Here is a 25,199-nt window from a genome sequence, read left to right as displayed (position 1 = left end):
AATGGATTAGCACAGGCAGTGCCAAGTGCTACGACAGTCAAATACAAAACATAGTAGAGAATTTGAAAGAAACAGAACAAAAATAATCAAAATCACATTGTGGTCAGGACACTGAGTTTAACAGAGAAACCTCCAAAATATATCATATGACTCATGGAACTTTTTGCTTTTAAGTCTCCATTTGACCCTTTGGCTCTCACATGGATTCTCTCAATGTATGCCCATACAGGCTCCTCTCTAAAACATTAGCAACCAGCCAGCCAAGCCTGACAGAGCTCCTTCCAAAACTTTAAATAGTTATGCTGCATATAATATCTGGTAATCACTGGCTTTTTCATTGTACCCAATGTAAACCAAGGATTTTAAATAAAATAACATGAACAAAAGGCATTTCTAGAATAACATGCATATTTTAAATATATTAGGATAATTCTCACTAGGTCCAACTACACTCTTCAGTTTGTTTCTGATGTAGTCCCATCACCCTTAAGTTGTTTTCTCCAGTAAAGGTGGAAAGGAACAGGATTGCCCACTTAGACACCAGGAACAAACTGTCAACATAAGAAAGGTAACATGAAACTTGTATTGACTGAAACATTGTAATTAGTGCTAGGGTAAATTTGCACTTGTTAGCGTGCAGTGATGCTTTGTGGGAATAGATCTGTGCTGAGACCAGAGCCTTGACAGTGCACAAAGCAGAGACTTAACTCCTCACTTTGTCACAGGGCAACCAACTTCATGGTAGAGTAAGGAGGAGGCAAAAAGGCCCAAACCCAAATCCAGCTCCTTTAACTCCGTTTCCAAGAGGAGAAAGTCTTCCACTTTCACTCAACAAGTGTAAAGTAAAGCCATAACAAAGCTTTTCTGGCTTTGGGTCCAAGCAAACCAGGGCTATATTGTTCCAACAAACCTACCTACCTACCTACCTACAAAGGCCCTGCCCTCAGATTAGGACATGAGGACAAGAGCCTAGAACAAACCATTTTTGCTATTGTTTCAGTGCAACACTTGTCCACAGCTCAATCCAGGTAAATAATATAACCCTTGACGTTTTAATTTATGAGTGTCAGCCAGAAGACTCACAACATGAGCTTTAACTGTTCCTCCCATCCCTGTGTTTTCTTTCTTTCATAGTTGCCCTAATTAAAAAAAGGACTTTTGTCACATCATCTTTCATTAGCTTAACAAGTCAGAGCAGTCTTTTAAGAGCAGACTGCTCAAGTGATCTTGATATGTTACTTTGCAACATGTACTTTCCAACAATTAAACTTAATTCCAGGTTAACACAGATTTAGATTTCCTTGTGCAGAAGAAGGTATTTCAAATAAACCTGCAAGGAATGGGCCTTCCACTACCCCTAGGAATAAGCCATTATACTGCTGGTTATGGACCAATTCTGAGAACTAACAGTGGCAAGACTGGAAACAAACCTAAGAGCTTGCAGGATGATCTCTAACACAAGGTCATAAGGCAGGAATCCATACTTCATTAAATTTTAAATGTTAAGTGTATTGCCTTGATGTGATATTTCTGCCTACTTGGTGGTGATCCACTTGTTTCACTTACGATGGACTTTCACTTGAAAAACACCTAAGCAAGTGGATCAAAATATCTGTCATGCAGACAAAGCATGTATTAGAAATAAGTAAATAACAAGCATTTCTTCTGGGAAGAAAACAAATCCTCAGTTCCTGGCAAGGAGGCAAACCACTGTTCCTAGCAACCAAGACTTTTAAAGAACAATCTAAAGTGATGAATCAGAATTTGTAATGACAGAAACAGAATTATACGCAGCCTTCTACAAGGGTTTATAAAAGAAATTAAACATAATTACATTACCAGTAACATGACAAATGCAGCTAAGCTAAAAAACACACGATAAAAAATAGTAACTGAAGCAAATGGTATCCATTAAGATGGTTTTATCATTTAAAAAAAATTATTTTATCCATTGGATTGCTCAAATTACTTTTTTTTCCCCAGTATTATCGAGCTGAATTGGCTGTTCAGCAATTTCAATACATTCACTGCTAAGGCTGAAATAGGGTTTTGTCCTTCACATCAGGCAAGAAATTATTGACAGCCATGCCTGAGTTTGTATAGATTTTAGCATAGGAGAGATTGTTTGTTTACTCTCTGTGACTTTCCTCATTGTGGCTGGACAAAACCACAGGCGGCACAAAGAGCAATTTGCTTAGCGTGCAGAATGTCTTCCTTTTTTCTCTTCTTGGTAGAAAATGAAGGAACATAAAAGTAACTACCAGTGACTGAATTTTCTGGGAAAATGTGTTCTTCTAATAAGAGCAGGAGTACAGGATCTCCCTTAATCTAACAACTAGATTGACAGGGAAGATATAACAAGAGAAATGTACAGACTTGTTTTTGATATTGACACAAATGTAAGTACATATCCCATAAACAGAGAAAGACAAAAAATTCACTGGTTGAAAACCAAAGCTAGAAAAATATGAACAGGAAGAAAAATGCAAATTTTATATGAAGGTAATAAATTACTGGAACATTTTCTTGAAATTTGTTGGTAGATTCCTCAGCATTCTGTGATTCTACTTACACAGCTTTCTAAAGGTAAACCCTGAAACAAACACAATGTGTTAGGCTTCACATAGAATACGTGGTTAGTACTTCATGGCACCTGTTATAACATGGATACAAATAGATGTGCATAATGATCTCTTTTGACCCTGAATGATCAAAAGCTTTAACTCAAACTGAATATACAAAAAATCAAGAAAACAATTTCTGGATACTTCTATCAACTTCACATATATTGATTAGTATCTTACTGGATAATAAAATCTAACTGAAATAAGGTATCACTAGTGTGAGGCTGGAAAAACTGGAAACTTCCCATTTTTTGGAAATGAGATTATGTAGTTATGCCATTTTTCCATTTCTTCAGACTTAAGAACCTTTGAAAGTAATAACCAATTAAAAACAAAACAAACAAAAAATCAAGCCAAAACAAAAAAAAAAACCCACAACACTAAGTGTATGAGAAATCACATTCTTAAAGCTGAAGGGCTGAGGAGCCAGGTGTATGATTTGCTTTTCCTCACTGTCAACAAGAATCAACCTATTGACACACCCAGGTCTGGAGACTTACTACAAGAATATGGTGTCTGCTCCTGACAAGAAACCAGTCATGTTTCCCAAATCTCCCAGATTTTGTTGGAGCATGTGGAAATAGATCATCTGAAAGACAAAGTCCATTTGGGTTTCCAAAAGGTCTTTGAAAAGGCGGCTCACCTAAGGTTTTTGAAAAGCAAAACTGCCCTGGAATAATCTTATTATGGATAAACAATTGCATAAAATACAAGAAAGAAAATGTTGGGGTAAATGGGCATTTTTCACGATGATGAAGCTTATCACAGGATGTCCATCTGGATCTACAATAGGGGCTACTTTATTCAATTTCATCACAAATTATATAGAGAAGAATGGACAGTGAAGGGTCAAGTCTTGTTGCTGCCACTAAATGATTTAGGATAGAAGAAAACAATAACTGAGTGGCAGGAGCTACAGGAGTTCATGATACAGAATGGCTACCAATACAATGACAGATGTGAGGGAAAAAACATGCAATTCATTGTAAATATGCAGAGCCACAGCAAACCAGACTTGGCATAGTTTCACAACCAAACCTGAGTTGACAGGTGATGAAGAACTGCGCTACCTGCAGATTCAACCAGTGGGGCAGGACACTGGATGTTTTTGTCCCCTTATGAAAGATTGAAGTAATTTCACCCAACAAAGTGTGGAATAGACTGTATCCCCTCCTCAAGTGCTTTGTGATGGGAGAGAAAAAGCTCATCTGCTCACTTCACCTGGTTGTGATTAAAGGCTTGTCTCAATGCACATGAAGAAGCGCAGAGGCACGGTGGCAGGCAGGGGAATCTGAATAACCTCAGCAGAGGTTATTATCTGCCTCATCTTCTCCAGAGCCATCACAGGAGGGGTATCAGCCCACAGCTAGGGTTTGGAGCCCCTCAAAATGAGTCAATGGAAAACCTCTCCACAACACCTTGCAGGCAGAAAGAGGCTACTGCCCACAGAAGTGTAGGACTCACTATGGGTTGTAAGGGAAGAACATTGTGGAATTGTATCAGACATTGGATATTCAGGGGATGAACCAAAGGTAGGGGAAAGGAGGGATCAAAGTAGTCTGGAGAGGAACAAACATGGAAAAACAGAGAGATAAAAGGGGCTGGTTTTATGTAAGCAAGTTGCTGGTCATCAATCTTATCAGTCCATGCCTGTTGTGAACCAACAATGTCACTAGTGGGCCACTGGCAGTCAGGATGCTTCTGTGACTTTTATTTAGTCTTATGTGGGGGAAGAAGATGGGCCGTTCTCCACATCGCCCTGCACCTGATCCATACAGTCTGTCCTGCCTTCCTATTAAGCTCCATTTTACAGTATTTTCTTGAGGGAGGGGACCCTCTATTCTATTCTGTGTGCCACTGTGTGTCTAAGCTCTAGGTGTCAGCAACTGGAATAAGACCGCAGGTCACAGGAGCAACTATAGAGACTGGCAGGAGTGAGGGGTGCTGGTAAGTGCCAGCTACTGAAGAGGGCACTAGGAGTGACAAGGGCCATTGTGTTGGGGGTGCCAGCAAGAGGAGAGATTGGAGCATATGGAGGTCTAATTGCCAAAAACTGAAGTGAGGACAACAGGTCATAGTGACCTGTGTGTCTGGGTGCCAGCAGCCACAGAGACCAGAATGTGTGTATATTTTGTGGGTGCACATGTCAGTGTATGATCATTAACTGAAAGTGGATTACCATGCAAGTAGAATAAGATGCTTGGGAACCAGGTATCAAAACAGCCACAAGTCTGGCCCAGATAATGGGAAGACCAGAGGGTCTGAAAATTGGCTACTGGAGCAATCTGGTACTCCAAACCAGCCCTTGGAGAGACTGTGAAATCTGTGAGTCGGTTGAGATTAATTTGCATTTGTGTCTCTGCATAAGGCAGCTGGGGACAAGAGGATCCAAGGGCCAGCTCCTGGAGTATCCATAGTGTGCCTGTTTGTGCATGTGCCTGTGTACACAAGAGGGTCTGAGTAACAGCAACTGGACTGCAGCTGCAAGCTTTTGGGGCTTGTACGTCCAGTTGTCAGCAACTGGGGTGAGTAGGAAATCTGAGAGACAGCTACTGGATAGACTGAGTGTCTAAGGCTGGCTTCTGGATAGAACCACTTTTTGTGTACGTGTGTACATACATATAGGTATGTATACTTTCTGTGAAAGGGCTTTCCCCCGATCAGCAAGAGAGGGGAATAGGATGAATCCAGAACTATTGCTTATACTGTGTTTTCTGTTGGTGTTGATCTGCATGGCCAATCATTTGTGTATGTGTACACGCACACTGAGCATGGGCATGTGTCTATTGGGAATACGTGCTCAGTCTCCCTACCGGCTGAATGGGGAAACACTGAGCAGGAGCAGCCTTTCCTCTCTCAAGCTACCAGATCAGCAACTCCTAACAGCCTACATAATCACACCATATTCACCCTCATCTGTGTGGATGCTAAAGAGACATGAAGGCCTTCCTGGAACATCTTTACAGTTGTCCACCAGTACAGTGCTGGGCTTACCACTGCAACCTTTATGCATAAAAGCTGTTAATCAAAAAAGGAGCATCTCTGAGGGAAAAAATCTGAAAACTACATTATTCTAAATACATATATATCTACAGCTTGTCGGACTGGCTTAGCTTTTCTTTGTATTCTCTTAACTATTCATGCCTGTTAACTGAGCATATATTTTTTTTTTACTGCATTTAAGGAGATTAGGCTCCAGTGGGAGATAATTTGCTTCACTTTCCTGGGATTTTTGTATTCACTTCATCCTACAGTTTCTCTGATTGAACTGTCTTACAGGAATTACTGCCTCATGCACTTGTTCTAGTATAGCAGATTGTATCAAGCACTCTGCCAACTGTCACTCAAGGCAGTATAGATATTCACTGATGCTCCTGCCTGTGTAAACCAACAATCAAAAGAATGACATTTTCTTGAGAAAACTGTTACACCTGAAAAAACAGAAACTGAAAAATTCAGCAATATGATCAAATGTATTCTCTATGGCAATGAAATCCTTCCTCAATTACAGATTATTCTACTGACATCTAAAACACAACAGAGTTTATCTGAAATCTGAAATTTGCATGTGCGTATCTATGTCAAAATAATGATTAACATAGTAAATTTAGTTTTGTCATCCCATAACAGACCAAGCTGGATTTTTTTTTTCAGAGTCATAGAATCATAGAACTATTCAGGTTGGAAAAGACCCCTGGGATCACCGAGTCCAACCATCATCCCTCCTCTACAAAGTTCTCCCCTAAACCATATCCACCAACACCACATCCAAATGACCCTTAAACACATCCACGGATGTGTTGGGGTTGTTGTGGCCTAAGTGCAGGAGTGAATGCTTCTTGCTATTTCTATTAAAAATATAAGAACACCATATAAATGTTATGCAGTTTCAAGGAGACTATTTTCTTGTTGAAGAAGTAGGAGGTGGGAGATTACTGAAAAGAACAAACAAGCGAGCTGTTTCATCAAGAATGGAAACAATGAAACCTGGTTACCTGTGGATTTATGCGATGGGTTGAGCTCTACGTGGCTTCTCTCCTGCCTAACGAGGATTCTGTTTATGCTGTATAATTCCCCTCAGACCACTAAAAGGGTCTGCTTATACCCAGACATGTGTGTTTAATAAAAAAAGTATAACAGCTTCTTAGATGTTTTACTTTTTCCTCTCTGTCCTATTCACTGCAATAGTCCAGGAGGTTTGACATGCTATGCAGGTAGAGACAGAGGACTACATTCTTTGAAGGTTTAAACTGTTTAAACCAGTAAACTCAGTTTCACAAACAGAGGGTATTTATAACATTTGATATAATTTAACTATTTTGTCTCTATTTTGAGGAAATACTTTCAGGAATTTCTTCTGTTTTGGGAAACACAATCATTGATGGAATATAAAAGGATTTCTACTGCATAAACCACACACAAAAGATCCATAGATAAATCACTGATAGAAGGAGAACCACAGTTACACAGCTTAAGTATCTTAAAAAACAAAGTGTACTTTCCTGTCCTGACATAAGTAAAATACTGTACAAACTTGAGGTACCATGAATCAAAAACATAAGTTCTGCTGGAGAGAAAGAAAAGGGTTTCAACCTAACCATTGTCTCTCCCATGATGGCAAAAAAACTCAATCCAAACCTAACAGCAGACAAACCAAAGGCTAAAACTGTAATAATGTACTGAGCTTTCCTTGAGGCAGAGAGCTGAAATGTAAATTAGTGCCCAATTGAGGGTGCAGGTCAGAGATGGTAGATTACACTCTCATTCCTTCTAGCTTCTACTCTAGGGAATACTATAAATATCATAAATGACCTCTTTTCTTAGCCACTGGTCTGGAAATTTGCAGTTAATTAATTTTACCCCATTCAACATAAAGGCCTAGGACTCCATCCAAGGGTTTTTTTTGGTGAACATCCAGCAATAAATGCAGGCTTCCCCCAGCCTGTCTGTAACAATGATTGGCAGCTCCTTTCAAGGTCTCCAAAGGTCACTCAGAATCACAAACTGCCCCTGGTACTCCACAAGGGGTCTTCTCCAGGCATTAGACTTTTGTAAACACTTCTTTCATGGCCTTGCCCAACCAGTTGAATTCAACTGACTCTCACCTAGCAAAAACAGAATCTAGGTAGTTGGACAGGAAAGTATTTTGAGCTGGCAACCTTTTAGGATAAATGACTACTAATTAAGCTACCCATATCATAAAAGGATGGAATGTTTTTTTCTCATTCCAAAAGGAGTAAAATCCATGTTGTCTGCTGCCTTTTAAAAGAGATATCTACACTGCTAGGGTATGTGCTGCTTCTGCTTACTTCTGATAACCACCTCCAGCCAAGAATACAAAAATCCCATGATTAGGAGAGCACACAGGAGGCTAATTCCAAAAAAACCTCCTGGTTACTGCATACAGCCACAGAGAAAACAACTTGCACGCTGCAGCTCGTGCTTCTTGAACAACCTGTGTGTTCTATGCAGTCACTAGCTTACAGAGTAAATATATCAAAGGGAATAAACTTAAATAGTAAATCTTTGACAAAAAATACATAAAACTTCCAAATCATTTAGCAGACATAAGGTACTTATAACAGAAAAACTCTACAAAAGCACAACTGGCATAACAGGTTCCTGGTTTTGGTACATTTAAATTACTTCAACCTTGACAGAGAACCCAAAAGGAGAGAACATTTCGTGGTACAAATTACAATGGAAATCAAAATGGAATGCTAACTAATTTAAGCCCTGATGCTGCAACTACTCTACTCACACTTTTGTTTGTAAGACCAAGGTCATAGCCACACAGTATAATAACTGTCAGAGTCCAGTATCTGAAAACAGGATGAGGTGGTTCTTAGCATATGCACCAGAAATCAAGTGTTCTGTCAAACAGTAGCAACAGCCCTAAAATTCTCCAATTGCACTTCTGAAAATGAAAGGTTGATTTATAAAACCTAGTAAACCTCTGTGTCAAACAAAACAACATTCTCTGGGTCTCTTTATGTGGCCTTCCTGGGACCAGCCAATAGACTGAGATAGTTTAATATTATATAGAAAACGTACCTTTAAAATCAATCACCATAAGCTCTGCATAGGAAGTTCAGGGAAAGGGTGAAGCAGTCAGTTATAAAGCGTTTTTCTTGTGTTAATAGTCTAGTAAACATGCAGTTCTTCTCTGTAGTTCTTTCTTTAGATTAAAGATGCCTGACAAACTCCAGCAGGAAGCTGTAAGTTATCGTCACAATTTCATTACTCCTGAAATAAAAACAACAAAACAAAGTACTGGAATGTAAACTATGAAAATGTAGTAATCATTTTAGATGACATGGAAAACTGTCTTTGTTACCTCTTTACCCTCCTACCCTGCAAGACACATGCCAGAGATGTCAATTTTGCTTTTTAGATTAAGCATTTATGCATGAAATGTTCCACACTACTCATCTGAAATGAGGAATAAAAGTAATTATGTTTAAGAGAAAGATAAATTAACTAAGCCCAGTCATCGGTGAAAGCAGAGACCAGGCAAACAAGAGTTTGGAGTTATGAAAATGACCTCTGAAATGACCTCTGGCCAGATCCAGTGAAGTAGTTAGGCCAAAGTAAGGTACAGATACTCTAAACTATGACACAAACACATAAATTTTGCTTCTGATGACTCCCCAGATTTTATGTAAAACAGCAGCACACTCATCATATGTAACATATTCAGTGAATTGACCATGTACCATATATCCAGTGACTGTACAATGCTGTTCAGGGCAGAAACTAGGTCTTCCCTCCTCTACAGGAACATCCTAACTGTGCTCTGTCTGGACCAATCAGTTTAAATTTGTGGCTGTGCCATATCTCAGCCTTAATAGGAAAAGCCTGTGAATTTGGTTATAAGGATACTCTCCTGGCAAATGAACAATAGAGATTTCAACTCCCTTGAGGCTGCAGCTGAAGAGGATATATGTTTCCTATAACCTGTCCAAATGGCAGCCTGATAGGTAAAGCAGAACTGCTTCACCTGCAACTCTAGAACAGCTGTGAAAGGTTATAGTTTACAGATCCCAGGTGAAGAGAAATATTCCTCTACCACCCTGAAACATTGCACCAGATTTAGGGGTAGGGAGTGTTTCTAAGCATCCTTCCCACTTTTCCAACTGGCAAGCTTCCTTTCTTGCCGTCCTGCCCTGGAATCCTTGGCAACAGCTCTGATTCTGCATGCCACCCAAGGGACTAAATGTACAATGTATTAACCCCAGCTTTTAACATCTCTTTGTTGCAATTTCTCCTGCTGAAAGAGGTGATGATAATTTCTATCTCACAAGAGTGCTGACCCTTAACTGGAGACTGAAAGAGACTTTTGCTTTCCTCAGAAGCCAGAATCACAGAGGTACAAGGTACTCTTACTACGCTGTGAAATAGCCAACTGCATTCCTCACACTTTTAGATGACCTAACCTAATACACATACCCCAACCCTAGCTGGCCTGAACGTACTGTATATTTAAAGATGCAGAATCACTAAGTAGAGGACTGCTCTTCATACTGCTAAGATTATAAACACAATACAAGGAAAAGTGGCCATATGTGATGGACATATAAAAACATTTTGTTCTATTTATGGAAATACCTGTTCCTATTTATGGAAATTTATGGAAATTGTGATGCACACTCTACCTGCTGATCCACATTTTTCATCTGGCTGAAGAGAACACTCGTTATCTTTGTGAAAATTATGAGCAGCCTATAAGCTTAAGAAATTACTGAAAACTAAAGCCAGACAAAGATGTGCCGAACCAGAAGAGATCCATTATAGCTTAAGCAACAACCAGGACAGCAACAACCTCCACAGCTCAGTGTGTCTGGATAACCACTGTGGCACTTGTGACCAGGCAGGGGTCAGTACGCCTCGGTGGTGGGGCACCACCTCACCCAGCCCTCTGCCTGTGCACCACAGCCCTCCACACAAAAATCCTTTTCCCTGTTCTCTCACAGATCCCCATTGCCCAAGCCTAAGCAAATTAGGAGGCCACACGTTTTGGGATGCAGACAGATGTTTGTCAGTGCCTTTGTTAAGCCTGCCAAGCCTTTTTGTTAATAACCCAATTCGCTCTGCTTTGTAACAACCCCCTAGTTGTATATTAACCCCCTTAGTTGCATTTGCTGTCTGCATCGAGGTATCAAACAACCCGTTTGTCGTTTCACTGAGTGTTTTCCTGCATCCTGGAACCTGCTGTTTACTGAAACGAGTAAAAAGCTTGAGGGAGAGCTCTCTTACCACATTCAGAAACTAAGTAGGTCAAGCTGACTGGATAAAGAAAACGCTGACCCACATTTACGAAACGAATTGCTTCTTTCTCCCTTCTCCTAACCTCAAGCAGCGCCCAGGAGCTGGGAAATACCACGGCAGCGGCCTGCCCCTGGGCCGGGCCGGGCCGGGCCGGGCTGTGCCGCCACCGAAGGCCGCCAGGCCCGCCAGGCCGGGCAGCGGGGGCGGGCCCTGCCGAGGCGCCGCGGCGATGGGCACGGCGGGGCTGGGCGTCCGCACCGCTTCCCCGCGGCTGCCCAGCGCTTCCCCGCGGGCAGGAGGCGGGGCGGTGCGGGGCCGGGGGGCGGTGCCGCGCAGCGCCATTACCCCGCCAGCCGGGCTGCCGTGGGTGGAGCGCGGTTTGGGCCTCCCCGCCATGTCCCGACACGTTTTTCTCACGGGGCCCCCAGGTAACGGGGGCCGGCGGAGCCTGGGGAGCGCGGCGAGGGGCGGCGGCGCGGCTGCGGGGTCGGGCCCGGCCCGGCCCGGCCAGCCGCCCTGCGGGGTTGCGTAGCGCCCGGCGCCAGGGGAAGGCAGCTGCGGGCGGGCCCAGCACCGGCCCGGCGGGAGGCAGCCCCGGCGGCGGCTTCTGCTGCGGGCGGGCCCGGGCGCTGCCTGCGAGGTGACCTGGGCCTGCAGCTGCTCACCTCCCCGGGCACCGTCTGCGGGGGTCAGAGCTGAGGTGTTCATTAGGCTGTTTCTAATTAAAATCCAGTCCCATGTCATGTATGTTTCCAGACACTACTACTTTGTCCCTGGCTTCTGTTCTGCTGTTCAGTGTTGAGGGAAAGAAACCTCCTGGACAGCTAGTCCTGCTTCAGTTAAACTGCTGCCGTGAATAATTTCTGAGTGCTCCTCCTTTCTGTAAGTCAGTTGCAGTGATTTAGCCCTTCCGACCGAAGTAACGTTCGGTTACAGGTAAAAATTCGTATTCCAGGTCGGCAGGTTCTAGTTGAAGCAGTGTGGTAGTTTATCACGGTAGGGGAATCTGATCATTGTGGAGGTAGAGTGGTGTAGAGTATGAGGGTCAAACTATAAAGTTGATAAAGAAACAAGCCAGTTACTGTGATTGCAAAGCTTTCCTTTGTGGTGTAGAAGTAAAGCAGAGGGCCTCATTCTCCTTTTTGTGAACCTTTTGCAGATACCTGTCTCATCTGGAATTAATTTTAAATGCTCCTACTAGGGTGAGATAGCAGTATCTTCCACCCACCTAATTCTGGCTTTCCATCAACTGAATAAAGGCAGCCATCCAGGAGATGCAGGAGTTAGGCCTACTTCAGCCTTGTCTCTGTTCATTTAACTGGAGTATACTGTTTTGATTAGCTAAATGTGTGTGTTTAAACTTCCTTAAACTTAGTTTGAATTGGTTTAGCTTTCTTTCGCAATTTATGGAATGAGGGTGTCCAAATTAGACATAACAAACCTACTTAGCCTAATTAGAATAACTTAATGTACAGAGACAAGGCATTAGAAAGATGGTACATACTGATAGTACCACTTTTGTAATTTTATTGTTCAAATCCTGGGAATCCTTTTACTTCAGTGTTGAAAAGTTTGCTCAATAGTTATACTAAGTGCTCTTGAAGCCACAGAATATTTTGCCATTGATACTCACTGTTAGGCAAGTAGTTCCTAAATCTGCTTAAAATCTAAGAGGGGAATTTGGTATGTTTGTGTTGAAATTATGTCTTTAGGCACCTCACATATGGTCTGTATTCCTTGCCTCCGGGAATTTAAAGGTTTATTTTGAAGGATATTTTCTGTCTTCTGATTTTTTTGACAACAACGATTAAAAATGAAGTGATAACACTAAATTTTGTGAGAGGCAATAAAGTTGAGTTTAAAAGGAAATTGTCAAGGGACGTAATTGTACAGTGGCAACGGAGAAGAAATAGCTCCATTGTGGGAACTGAGAGGATGTCTGGAATGTGGCCAAAGTTCATGCTGTAGAAAGTACATCAGACTGTGCTAGGAGACATCAGGTGGCGAGGGTTTTAAGGATCTGTCTTAGGGTAAGAAAATTGATTGTAGGGCCACAGGATAATCAGTGTGAGAAAACACTTAAGGAGGTGTAAAGGAGGATTAACTATGAGGCCAGATCAGGTTGCCCAAGGCTTTATCCAGTCAGGTCTTGAAAACCTTGAAGGATGAAGACTAGACAGCCTCTCCAGGCAATCTGTTCCAGGGCTTGATAGTCCTCAAGATAAAAAAGCTTTTCCCTGTATGTAGTCAAAACCTCTCTTTCTTCCCTTACCATAAGAAGCATGTTTCTGTTTTTGGAAATACTTTTTGCCACTTAGGACCTGACATCTTGGGGACACCGAGTGCTTCAAATTTCTAAGACATTATTAAAAGTAGTGTGTCTGTTGTGCCAGGCGGGCTCCTGGTAACAGCAGTCACTTTTGACCTTGTGATCTACCGTGGGGATGAACTCAGCTCTGTTTTTAAAAAATAATGAACAGAAGTGCAAAGGGAGATTCATCTTGGAGCCTGGGTATCAGTTGTGTAAGAGTGTGGCTCTCGTGTATTGGCCTGCCTGTGCACCGTCTGGGCTGACAAGTTTAGTGGTAGCCTGTGATGTTTTTACCATTCTGTTGTGACTTCACTGTGGACATACTTCTTAAAGGCTAATAAGACAATGGCAGTACAAGGTAAACTTTACAAGGTGATTCTGTTCTTTCCTACCATTTAAAAAAAATAATTTTCAAACTTAAAAAGTAGTCAGTGTTCGTGCTGAACTGAATCAGTACTGTGGTGTTTAAAAATGGGCTTTTAGTGGAGAAGATTAATCCTGTATGCTTTTTGTTTCCTCATTTTTTTCAGGGGTTGGAAAGACTACTTTGATCCAGAAAGTCACTCAAGCTCTAAAATCCTCAGGCATTTCCATTGATGGATTTTACACAGAGGAGGTTAGAGAAGGTGGCAGGAGAACAGGATTTGATGTTGTCACTTTGTCTGGAAAACGAGGACCTTTATCTAGAGTCAGGTACTGAGGTTTCAATGGCTGTAACTGGCTTGTAGTTTTATATTTTTGCTCCATCTGTCAGTATGTTAAATGCTCTTCCAGAGGTGATTTCCAGCACACATATGGCTTTCATGGTCAGGTTCTTTGTTCAGTTCTTGTGTCCTGGCTGATACCTGTATTGTGTGTGTAGACAGTGTCTCTGTTGCACAGTGAAATACTGAAAATGCGCTAGGGAAGGGCGTTCTCTCATACTGCCTGTTTTACACCAGACAAGGAGGAAGCACTGCTGAGCCTTTTATTGTGAAGGCAGGTCTCTTTGGGATAAAGTAGCTTATTGTAGGCAGGGAGGAAGGTTTCCACCAGCTAATTTATAAAGACAGAGTGGAAAATAAAAGGAAAATTGCATATATCACTGTTTCAAAGAGCCACTGACTGGCCCACAAAACCCACAGGTGAATTTTAAGAAAAAGTGTTTCAGAGCCCCACTTAGAAGTGGGCTTCTGAAGTGCAGAGGAGCTCACAGTTTCTTCTGATTCATTAGACTTAGCATTTCATGCTTTGTGCTAAAGTTAGTCTAGATCCAGGTGTGACATTAGCACCTCATTTAGATGTAGTTGATCTGACTAAATAATTGCATACTGCTAATAAAGGAAATTCACCTAGGATAGTGTGATGCAGCACGTGCCAGATGAGTATTTTCTCCAAGATTGTTTAAGAGTTTTGCAGCCCATACTGAGATGAGGGTTACTGCAGTGATGCTGTCTGTAGTGTCCCATTATGAAATTCAAACATCAGAACTGCAGGCATGTATTTTCATTTCAGTGTAACTAAACCTGCTGGCTTTTAGGTCCCATTGCCCTTCCATAAACTTCAAATATGAGCTTACATAGTCGTGAAGGTAGCTCATGGTATGTTTATTCTCTGAAAGTATGCTCTCTGCAGTATGACTTAATGGATGATTTGCAGAGTTTCTTACCTTTTCTTAGAAGAATTAAGGGAATTTGATTAAGATAACTTCTTATAAATCCTTTTGAAATGGCTGCAGTGAATTCTCACTAAATTCATTACTTAGAAGTAATCATGTGTCTATTTCACATTCAGTTCCGATTCTACTACTTCAAGACGTGAATGTCGGGTTGGACAGTATGTTGTAGACCTTGTTTCATTTGAGCAGTTGGTTCTACCCATGCTGAGAAATGTGAGTATTTTGTCAAAACTGCTGAAAAATTGATGCTTTGTAATAATCAATGTTCTTGGAAGGCCCTTCTAGAGCACTAGTTTTTGATATTAATAAATGGCCTGTTTATTGGCTATCACTGGTTCTAATTGATTTCAGGGTCAGGTATCTGGAGGGATATAACTGGCTCATTCTCCTGTGCTTATTGTGGTGTTGGAGAGATTGCAATCCCCTCTCATTCTTGGTTTGACATTGTCCTGTGAGCAGGCCCTCCTTGGCCTGAGAGACAGGCAGACTATACAAAGTTTTCTTCTATGCCACTGTCTTGCATATCTGAAAGCAAACAGAACTGCGTGAAGTCAGTGGGTCCAAGAAAAAGTCTTTTGCTGCTGCTCTTCTTCTTTACAGCCTTTTTTTTCTCTCTTGCTCTGATTCCCATCTTCTTCCAGGAGAAGCACGTGTTTCTTGACTTCAGTCATTATTGATGATTACCAGTATATGAGTACCTAAAGACTAGTAGGCGTTAGCTGATAATAGAAGCCTGATAATTTGGGATTTAGCCAGCTGCGTAAAGAGTGCTCTGCCTCTGACAAGACTTTCCACAAAGTCTATTTCTTGTCCTTCTCCTAACATTCTGTTACTGAATTTCCCCTTCTCCTTCCCCTCTCCAAAATTAAACAAGGACAGATCTGATCTTGGCAGTAAGATACCACAGTGTGCAGCAGCTGCTGAATCATAATTCTAAAAAATTCCTATTGTGATTTTTCTATACTACTAATGCTCAAGGGCCTAAGGAAGAAGAGAGTTCTTAATGAACTTTGAAAGAACAAAAAAACAGAGATGCAAGAAGCAAAAATGAGATTGAGGATCTGATTCTTGTTTTTGTCAAGGAACATTCAAATGTGAGAGTAGGGAAGCGAAGACATTGGAGGCAAAAGAGATGGGAAATATGAATAAAACGGGACGATTTTTGTATTTAGTTTCACTGTAACTTGATTTACTATTTTAGTAAAGAGAAGGACAGGTAATGAAGAAGCCTTCATTAAGCCAGTGCTGTACTCTGAATACTTACACTGCTGTGTTGAATTTTTCTGGTTGTTATATAACTTTATGCAAGTACAAGATGGTGAAGAGAAGAAGGGGCCAGCAAGGTTGGGCAGTGTATGAACCTGTTCTCACTTAAAGTGTTATTTATCAGGTTAGTGGGAATGTGGTCATGCATGTAGGCGGCACAAAATGGGAGAGGAGAACAGAGAGGAAGATCACAGAACTGAGATTAGAAGAGACAAATAAAGAGTGAAGGCAGGAGAGTCACCATGGTCTGATTTGATCAGAGAGCAGCACAGGGTGGGTGTGTGCCCATGTAGACTTGAGGACAACTTCAGCTCGTGAGGCTTGGACTTCATTCACTCCAGTGAGAACAGGAATAGATCCTACAATGGATGATCACTCTGGTTCTGGAAACTTTACCAGGCAGGACTGGGGATTTATTTTTTTCAGAGCAAAATGCTTAGTTTCTTAATATGTGACCTAGTGACTAGTATTGGCTTTTTAGCTCACTGATCTATGAAAGGATTTTAGATAAAACAGCTACTCAGCAGGGACTCAGCTTGGAAAGATTTTAGGATGCATGTTATACAGTTCTTTAACTTTCCCAGAAGCCAATACTTTGCCTTCACAAGGAAAAACATTTTGATTTATTTATTTTTCCATTCAGGTTCTGTATAATATGGCTGGCATTGGTATTTTTAGATATAATACATATATGTTAATGGATCAACAGTGATGTTTTGACTTGAGTTGATTTCCTCCTAACTTCTGTAAATGATGAAGTATAGGTCTCAGTTCCTTTTACCAAGAGAGGATAAGCAGTGTGCTTCATTTTCTGTTGGAATAGTTCCTCCACTTTCCAAATCGCCTTTCCCTTGGTGGCGATCACCCATGTTCCCTCCTAGACTTCCTGGCTGCTCACACCAGTCTGCAGTGTGGTGCTGTGGCACAGTATTCACTTCATGACAAAAGGAGACAAACCACAAATACGGTTAATCGCTAGCATGGTGCCTATCCTACAACCCAGAGGGATGGCCAGGACCATAGAGTTAAGCTGCATCTTGACAAAGACATGGAATATGACTGTTGTGATGTGAGAGTGTCTTGGAAGCAGCTCCACAAAGGTTTGAAGAAAGCTAATTGTTCAGAGAGAAATGCTGGTTTTGACCCTCCTTTGACCCAGCTACTAGAGGAGAAACGTCCAAATCTAGATTTAATGCAAGCCGTTTTTAATACTTGTGTAGCTATTGATCTAATCTAAATGCATAATTCAATGGGAAGAGTGAAGTTTTGAAAAATTGGTGGCCCTTGGATTGATTGAAAGCTGCTAGTATGCAAAGAGCAGTTCTTAATTGTCAAAGAGCTTGTATGGAACCATTGAGAGAATTCTGCTTTGAAGGAAAACTGGTATTATGGATATTTCGTATTGCAGTTGATATTTATGATGTACATGTGTTTTCATCTTTCCAAAAATCTGTGCTGAAATAGAAATGATAGATTTCTAAGTCTGACAGTCACCCAACAGCAGCTTTCACTCTTCCACTTTCTCCAGTCACTCCCATTGACTTGATTTCTTTTGGAGGTATTTCTTTTATTAGTATAGACATTCTTTCTGTTGGTTGTTCGGAGTTCTGTGTTGTTCATATAGTCTCTTGATGCACTTTTCCACAGGTAAACCATGGCAGTGATGCAGAGAAAAAAATTTGCGTCATAGATGAGATTGGTAAAATGGAACTCTTCAGCCAGGCTTTTATTCAAGCTGTTCGTCAGACGCTGACTGGCTCGGGGACCGTGGTGCTTGGAACTATTCCAGTACCAAAGGGAAAGCCACTGGATCTTGTTGAAGAAATACGAAGTAGGAAAGATGTTAAAGTGTTCAATGTGAGTAAGATTTGGTATCCTTAAAAGAGCCTTCTGTTTGAGGTCACTGTATTGGCTCTGTTTAAAAACTAATTGTTACTACCAGTTGAGAGCTGTGGGTAGCTTGTGTGAAATAAGTTTTTTAGTTTCCATTTGATTAGTAATGGGCAGGTGTTCACCTTATTAAAAAAAATCACATTTGGCTCTTAGTGTAGCAGTCTCACACAGCTGGCTTTGCTTGTGAGGAGCTATAGAAGTATTGGTACAGTTGTTTTAAAAGGTTTCCTTGCTGTAGTATTATTGCTGTCTAAGTATTCATTATTCCTAAGAGTTAAATCTTTTAAAGTATAGTCAGATTTGAATTTATTAATTTTTTTTCAGACTGGCTCACAGAAATATTACCAGTAATCTTATTCAAGGAAAAAAAAAAAATGGCAGCAGTGGCGTCTGCAGAAATTATTTCTAGAAGAAAGACGCTTGTAAATGGGCTGTGCTTTCTCTGGAGTCAGTGAACCCATTTTGGAATTAATGATGTTATTTTTATAGGCGTAATTTTCAGAACATTAGGGCATCAAAGTACGTTTCTGGTCAGTTATGGGGTCAGTCTGGTCAGTCATTCTCAAACACTACAACAAAACAGCCTGTTCACAAGAATACATGCGTGAGGTTTCCTTAACATCTGTAAGTGTCCTGGATGCTTCAGAAAACAAGCTAAATGCAGCCCCCACTCCTTTGGTTTATTTTTCTGCTCAGTGTGTACTATTTGTAGAGAATAAAGCTATGTATCCAAAACTGAGCTGTGCATCTCTCTAAATTTCAAATTCAGTAAGTGGGACTTAGAAATCCTGGCTTACTGACAGGGGTGTGTGCTGCAGAGCAGGATACAGTTGCAGCCTGTTGTTTATCAGATGCAGGTCACAGTGAGAATGCTTATTTTGTTTTCATCCAAGTGAATGAGGGAGGAAAAAACACTATCTCAGCAGCTTTATACTGAGTGATCTTAATTACTGCAGAGAAAGCAAGGCCTCCATCTTCTGTTTTCCTCTTCAAACTGAGATTAACATAACTGCAAGTGCTCAGAAAAGTTCCTCAGCTTTTTTAGTTGGTTGTCCTGTCATCATCTTCAATTTCTTTTCTCTGTTATAAATTAAATTCCTGTTTAATCGAGTGCTAAAGCAATCGTAGGAGCGAAGGCTTACGTGCTTTCCCCACATAAGCATCCAACTTCTACCGTTCCTTTCCGAGATAAAGCGCCAGGTTTCCCACAGACAAACTGATGTGTGTTAGTTGTCAGGCTCCTGAACATGGATGTGAATTTTATATGGTTTGCTTTACAGTGGTAGAACTGAGGGAGAGGGAATGGAGAATACCTCACTGACAGTAACATTCTGTGCTTAGGCTGTAGTCATGGCAAGGAAATGGCAAGTGTGTGTTTAGTCCCCTCAGGGGAGGAAACAGAGTGCTAGAAAAGAGTGTTTGGCTTTCCAAGGAAGCTTTGGAGGCTTCCAGTGTCTCTTTTTATCAGGTGATTTTCTGAGAACCTGTGCCACTCAGCCCCAAGTTGTTACCTGTGTCGGTCTGCTGGTACATCACAGAATCACAGAATGTTAGGGGTTGGAAGGGACCTCTGAAGATCATTGAGTCCAACCCACTGGCCAGAGCAAGACCAAAAACTAGGGCAGATCACTTAGAAAGGCATCCAGGTGGGTCTTGAAAGTCTCCAGAGAAGGAGACTCCACAACCTCTCTGGGCAGTCTGTTCCAGTGCTCTATAACACTTACAGTAAAGAGGTTCTTCCTCATGTTGAGGTGGAACTTCCTGTTTTCAAGTTTGAATCCATTGTCCCTCGTCCTGCAAAGGGCACAAGTGAAAAGAGCTTGTCCCTGCCTTCTTGACTCCCAGTCCTCATGTATTTATAGACGTTAATCAGACCCCTCCTCAGTCTCCTCCTCTCTAGACTGAAAAGCCCTAGGTCTCTTAGCCTTTCCTCCTAAGGCAGGTGTTCCAGTCCCTTAATAATCCTAGTAGCCCTCTGTTGCTTTTAAGTACTGACTACAGCCAGCTGAAGTCTTCCTGTAAATTTCAATGAAGCAAAGTTTTCTGTAGCTAAAAGAAAACCACTTAAAAAAAAATGCTGCTGAGATTAGGGTGTCCAGGTTTCTTTGTTTAAATACAGTTCTCTGGTGAATCCATTAGCCAGAACCATGGGTGTGAAATGTGTGACAGACTGCAGTAGTTCCCAGGTGGCAGAGACCTGCTATGCTGAAGTCTTGTGCATGAGAGCATCTGTCTCATTTGCTCCAGTGACACACTACATGTTCTTTCCCAGCTAGTTAAAATGTGTGCTTGAGCAGGAACAGGACCTGCCCATGGGGAGTTAGAGGTATTACTGGCTGAAGTAAATACTGGATCACCAGCTATGTTCTGCAAGAGCCATGGCATGGGGAGAACCTGGAATGCCCAAATAGCTCATGGTCAGTAATTTCTTACTAACTTTTATGGTGCCTGGAAGTGTGCAGAAGTAGGTGGCTACCTTCCAAAACAATTCTGACTGCTTTATCACTTAATAGGGAGTTAGGCTGCATTCAAGTAATTTGATGGAGTTTTCTCATCTTAGTGCCACAAGGACAGCTCTGGTATTTGACACTAAGTGCATCCAGACAGCTGTTTGGGGTTTTATGGTCCCTTCTGTCTTGAAAGCATAGTCAGCTGCTGCAAATGCACCCAGATGCCCTAAAGCAGTTGAGGATTTGGTCCCAAATGTTTAATTTATTATGTTTAGAACACTTAATGATAGGAGCTCTGATATTTAACACAATTTTTCTGCTGTTGCCCAATTCCGTTTTGCTGAGAACTAAACTTTCGAGTGAAACTACAGAGGCTCTTTTTGTGCTGCCCAGGTCTGCATAGTTTTGCAGACATGGTGTCAGAAATAGGATTAGATTATCCTTAGCAGCTGGCACATACTGATTTTCCTGTTTTCCCATCTATTAATTTTGCTTCCATGAAACCCATTAGTGATGTTATATGGGTCAGAGAAGAAAAGGTTCCATCTGAGCAGACTCTACAAGAGGTATTTCTTTGACAGTACTTTATCAGCTATGGGAAGAAAGTTTTTGTCCTCTGCTTGGAGTCGAGGTGGTAGTTTCTTCCAGGTTACCTAAATGCTTAGTATAAGCAGCATATACAGTTATTTTCAACTTCCTGTCTAAAAATCTACCCATTTGTTTATACATTCAGTTCAGATACTGGGAGATTTGTTCTCTCTGGGAAAGCTGCTTGCACAGGATGCCTCCAGGCCTTAAGAGGAGACTTGTATCTATCAAGCAGCCTTTGTAAAACCCAGCACCTTGGTGCTTTCTCCCTGCTGCTCTCAATGGACTTCTGGCATATAGGTATGGAAAAGGGGTAGATAAAATGTATTGTATTTGTTGGCTGACAGACAGTGGGAAGAGCTATCAAATGTTCTCAAGTGTTCAGAAGGTCTTTTGAAAGTCGGGAAATTGGAACACTTGCTGTGAGGTTTAGAGTTTGGCTGATCTGTGCTCTGTGCCTTGTTTACCTTGTTGATGTTTCAATAGCCTTAGTGAAGAGCAATTCCATTCTTTGTTGTCTTGCTCTCTTTGTTTTTCTGGGGTTTTCTGTTGTCTTCTAATAGGCTTTGGATGATACTCAATAAAACCAGCAATGTTTCCAGGCAGATCTTTGATTTCATTCCCTTTTTTTTTTTTTTCTGTTTTTGGTTTTTTTGTTTGTTGTGTTTTTTTTTTTAAATGTCACTTTTCATCAGTCTCCTGTAGATCTGCTCTCTTGAATCCAAGTGGCATAGGTGAGAGAGCCATCTCTGGGTTTTACTGTGTTGGTTTCCAGCATTTGATTAGGATGTCTGTGACTGTAAACATCAGAAGGCTCCTAGGACCAAATTCTTCAGGTAGGACTGTCACCTATTAAAAACCAAACCAAACCCAAACAGCTTTCTCCTAGTCAGTATTTGCTGTAGTACTGGATGGGATACAAACCCTTGTGCTGAGATCTTAAATGCAGCTGCAGGGAATGCAGTGAAACATTGCTGATAGAGTTTTATGCCAGGCATAATGCAGTGTCTCTCCTTCCTCATCAAACAGCGTTTCTCAAACTTTGTTAAAAATATGAACATTTTTACTTTTTTTGGCTCATCCATCTTTGTCTGATTTCTGACTGCTCTCTCTGCAGGGATCTGAACAGTGGGGGAAATTTCTTAGGCTTTTTAAAATAAGGCTTTTGCTGACACTTCACAATTGGTTATTAACCCTTTCACCACCCCAGCCATCTCCCCAGGTGTTGGTTGAGCTAGTAATGCATGGCACTGTGGGTTACTGGGTGCTGTATCAGGACTGGGTCTATCAGAGGGGTAATTTACACCTGCACAGCCCTGACGGCTCTGAGCTCTGTGGTTGCTGCAGCTGGGAGCTGAGCTGAGTAGCCAGAGCTAACATTTGCTTGGCAGTTTGCAGTAGTCACGTGTTGCAATGCAGGTGGGGCCAGCAAAAGACAGGACACTGCACTATATGGATTTTCACATGTACTGGTTTTAAAACCCAACATTTCCAGGGACTGGTCAGCCAAAGTTGTACCTCAGCGTGTTACAAAAGCCCCCAAGCTTTCTCCAGTAGTCTTATTTCTTTTTCAAGGTGTTTCTATCCTGCAATCCTAAGGTTTCTCAGAATACAGGGTTGCACTTCTAAGACTGTTGTAGTTTTTTTTCATTGCAAATGTTTTTGACTAGGTCTGTCATCCTAATAAATACAACCCTTTCAAGTACTGAAAGCATAAAACCACTTTATAGTAGGAAAATTATATTTCATAATTGGAAAGGATTTCTAGTAATGACAAAAGTACATGCTGGTTCTTCAAGTAATTCTTGTTAGTTATTGAAACTCTGAATAATACTGCAAAATACCATGGGTAATTAAATAAAAAAGATCACTGAATATTCCATTAAATATGCAGGTTTGTGGATTTAGCTTATTGTGTTCTCAGTAGAAGAAGGCAGGTGTCTGACACTCAGCATTCCTCTACTGAGAAAGAAATGCATTGGAATTTCTGCTTTGTTTGTTTTTGAAGTAAACACTGATATAGAGGTTGTTCATCCAATTACATCAGTTTTAATTTCTTTTTCTCTAGGTTAGTAAGGAAAACAGAAACAGCATTTTGCAAGACATCTTGGCAGCTGTGGAATCCTGCAGAAAATGAAGACCTTTTCTTGCCTGTAAACACTAAAGCTTTTATTTTAACAAAGCATTACGATGTTTTGCGGATGTTTTAGTCTGTCCTTCCTGCATTAGCCCCTGGAGGCTTTACTGGAGCCTTCAGGGTAAGCAGAGTAAAGCTGGTAATACTCTAAAATGTGAAAATGAGATAGCAGGGTTCTTGTTTATTCAGTTCACAAGCAAATCTATTAAAAAATTGAACAGATGCATAGTTAACATGCAGTTGTAATCTGGGTATTTGGAAGTTAGGTAGCCTGACTCTGATCCTAGTTACACCATGTAAAACCAGTTAACTGTCAGAAATGTTTGAGATCTTAGTCTTTCAGAGCCTGGTGTGGACTGTTCTGCATGGAGAGCAATTCAGCATCTGAAATTTCACCCTGGTGTAACAGAACAGAACCCTGTCCAAAATGTGTGTGTGCTCTGCCAGGTGTATGTAGAAATATCTTTGCTGTTGGTGACCCAGCTTAGGTGTATCCAGGTGTGTTTCAGTGTGGGTGCTGATGTTTCAGGAGGTGAAAGGAATAAGCAAGTGCTTCTCCCCTACCCCCAGACACCTCTTTCTCCAGTTGAAGCGTAAGAAGGGTCATCTAGAAGTTCAAGGAAATTTTCTGTATTCCCAAGTGACATTTGCAGAATTCCACTTCAGGAGGAAAAATAACCAACTCTACCCTCTCCTAAGTGGCCTAAATAGTACTTGCTAAGAGTTATCGGAAAAAAGTAATAATAATAAAAAAAAAAATCTTCAAGTCCATGAAGTTCAGTCAAATCTCAACTTACGTTTTTCATGCAGTTTATTAAGTCAGGATTGACTTAATACTGCATTTGTCTGTATGAGTTTTACAATCTGTTATGTTTATTGATACTTCTTGTTTGGTTGGGATTTTTCCTTTTTCAGTTCTGTACTTGCTTAATGGTTGGTGGTGAAATAAAAAGTGTTTGAGAGTACTAGGCAATGTGTTTCCCTGGGAGGTGTGCAGATGTATTCAGGAAAAGTGCTACAACTTAATCAGTTTTTCATGTTGTGAAATCCGAATTCCCTCCTGGGTGCACACTTGTTCATTGTACCATTCATAGTCATATCTGTCTGTAAAAAATTGTTAAGAATTCTGTCATTTCTTAGCTTGTTTTCTGTTCAGCTCAAGAACTGTTAAAATGAGCAAACTTATTTAAAGGCATTTTCAAATATCCTTTTAGTTATTTATTTCAGTAAAAACTGACACCCAAGGTTGTAGGGGCTGGTCTGGGACAGGCATTTTTATAGGTGCCGTGGAAACAGCTGGGAGCATGGAAGGAATGTCCTTTGTCTTTCCTATATACCAGAACAAGGGTCTGGTACAAGCATTGCCCCTCCACAGGTGATAGGAGGTACATGCCATGTTCAAGGATGATGTGGCTGTGTTCCCTGTTACACTGCCCTTCTGCCCTCATCCCTCTGGATCGTAGTACTGTGCTCATTGTATTTGAGTAAAAGAGAATTCCCCTTATGGTCCCACTCCTTAGAAAATGTACATCATCTGGCTGTGTTTTGCAGAACAAGGCCCTGCCCTGAAGGTCTCAGTAATCCCTTAATAACTTCAGGCATTTTACTTAGACAAGACACCTTGCTAGGGGTAAAGGGCTTGGGACCAAAGTAAATTTTTTCAGGGCTATGTATCATAGACTTTCCAACAGAAATCTCTGTGCACTTGAACTTTGGATGTCCCACTGTTGTAATGTTAAGTCTCTTAAGCTGTAAAATATGCTGCAAAAGAATAGTTCTTTCAATGATAAATAATTACCCAAAGTCTAGCAATGTATTAGTGGGATGGCAATTGAGTCTTAAATGAGGACTGACCTTTAAAGCTAAATAAAATGCAGAACAGTCATGTCAGGCCTTTAAATCTGAGACAGTCCTGAAGAAATCATTTGCCTGGTTCAAATATACATTCAGTGAGAAATGGTGGTAAGAAAGTGGTAAGAAAGTGGTATTTCCAACTGAACTTCTT

The 25,199-nt window shown here is 41.1% G+C and overlaps 1 protein-coding gene and 1 long non-coding RNA gene across 5 annotated transcripts in view; one reads left to right on the top strand and one right to left on the bottom strand.

Annotated features, from left to right (window-relative positions):
- The window catches only part of LOC127382934 (uncharacterized), a 128,943-nt gene extending 117,868 nt beyond the window's left edge, over positions 1–11,075 (bottom strand). For 2 of the 3 annotated variants that reach the window (XR_007889067.1, XR_007889068.1), the window contains exons 1-2: positions 10,881–11,075; positions 8,679–8,870 (exon numbers count right to left, since the gene is read on the bottom strand). This is a non-coding gene — a long non-coding RNA (uncharacterized LOC127382934). The remainder of the gene's footprint in view (positions 1–8,678; positions 8,871–10,880) is intronic. The other variant, XR_007889069.1, reaches the window with a different exon arrangement.
- A 152-nt stretch (positions 11,076–11,227) lies between these two features.
- Positions 11,228–24,159, top strand: NTPCR (nucleoside-triphosphatase, cancer-related). 2 transcript variants are annotated; one of them, XR_007889082.1, is made up of 6 exons: positions 11,228–11,320; positions 13,734–13,896; positions 14,977–15,073; positions 17,774–17,983; positions 21,753–21,893; positions 23,126–23,242. XR_007889082.1 is itself a non-coding variant. In XM_051615224.1 (5 exons), the coding sequence occupies exons 1-5, from the start codon at positions 11,287–11,289 to the stop codon at positions 23,192–23,194; spliced, it is 573 nt and encodes a 190-aa protein (XP_051471184.1). In that variant the 5' UTR covers positions 11,228–11,286; the 3' UTR covers positions 23,195–24,159. The 2 variants fall into 2 exon arrangements, 1 of the variants encoding a protein (XP_051471184.1); XM_051615224.1 differs by lacking the exon at positions 21,753–21,893 and having other exon boundaries at positions 23,126–24,159.
- The last annotated feature ends 1,040 nt before the right edge of the window (positions 24,160–25,199 follow it).

Source organism: Apus apus, chromosome 3, assembly GCF_020740795.1.
Source record: "Apus apus isolate bApuApu2 chromosome 3, bApuApu2.pri.cur, whole genome shotgun sequence".
In the NCBI taxonomy this organism is placed as follows: domain Eukaryota; kingdom Metazoa; phylum Chordata; class Aves; order Apodiformes; family Apodidae; genus Apus; species Apus apus.
This window is presented reverse-complemented; position numbering and strand designations above follow the sequence as displayed.

Coding starts and splice junctions, on each gene's coding strand:
- NTPCR (XM_051615224.1), top strand. CDS start 11,287: ATGTCCCGACACGTTTTTCTCACGGGGCCCCCAG. Junction 11,321..13,733: donor TTTTCTCACGGGGCCCCCAG/GTAACGGGGGCC, acceptor CATTTTTTTCAG/GGGTTGGAAAGACTACTTTG. Junction 15,074..17,773: donor TTCTACCCATGCTGAGAAAT/GTGAGTATTTTG, acceptor ACTTTTCCACAG/GTAAACCATGGCAGTGATGC.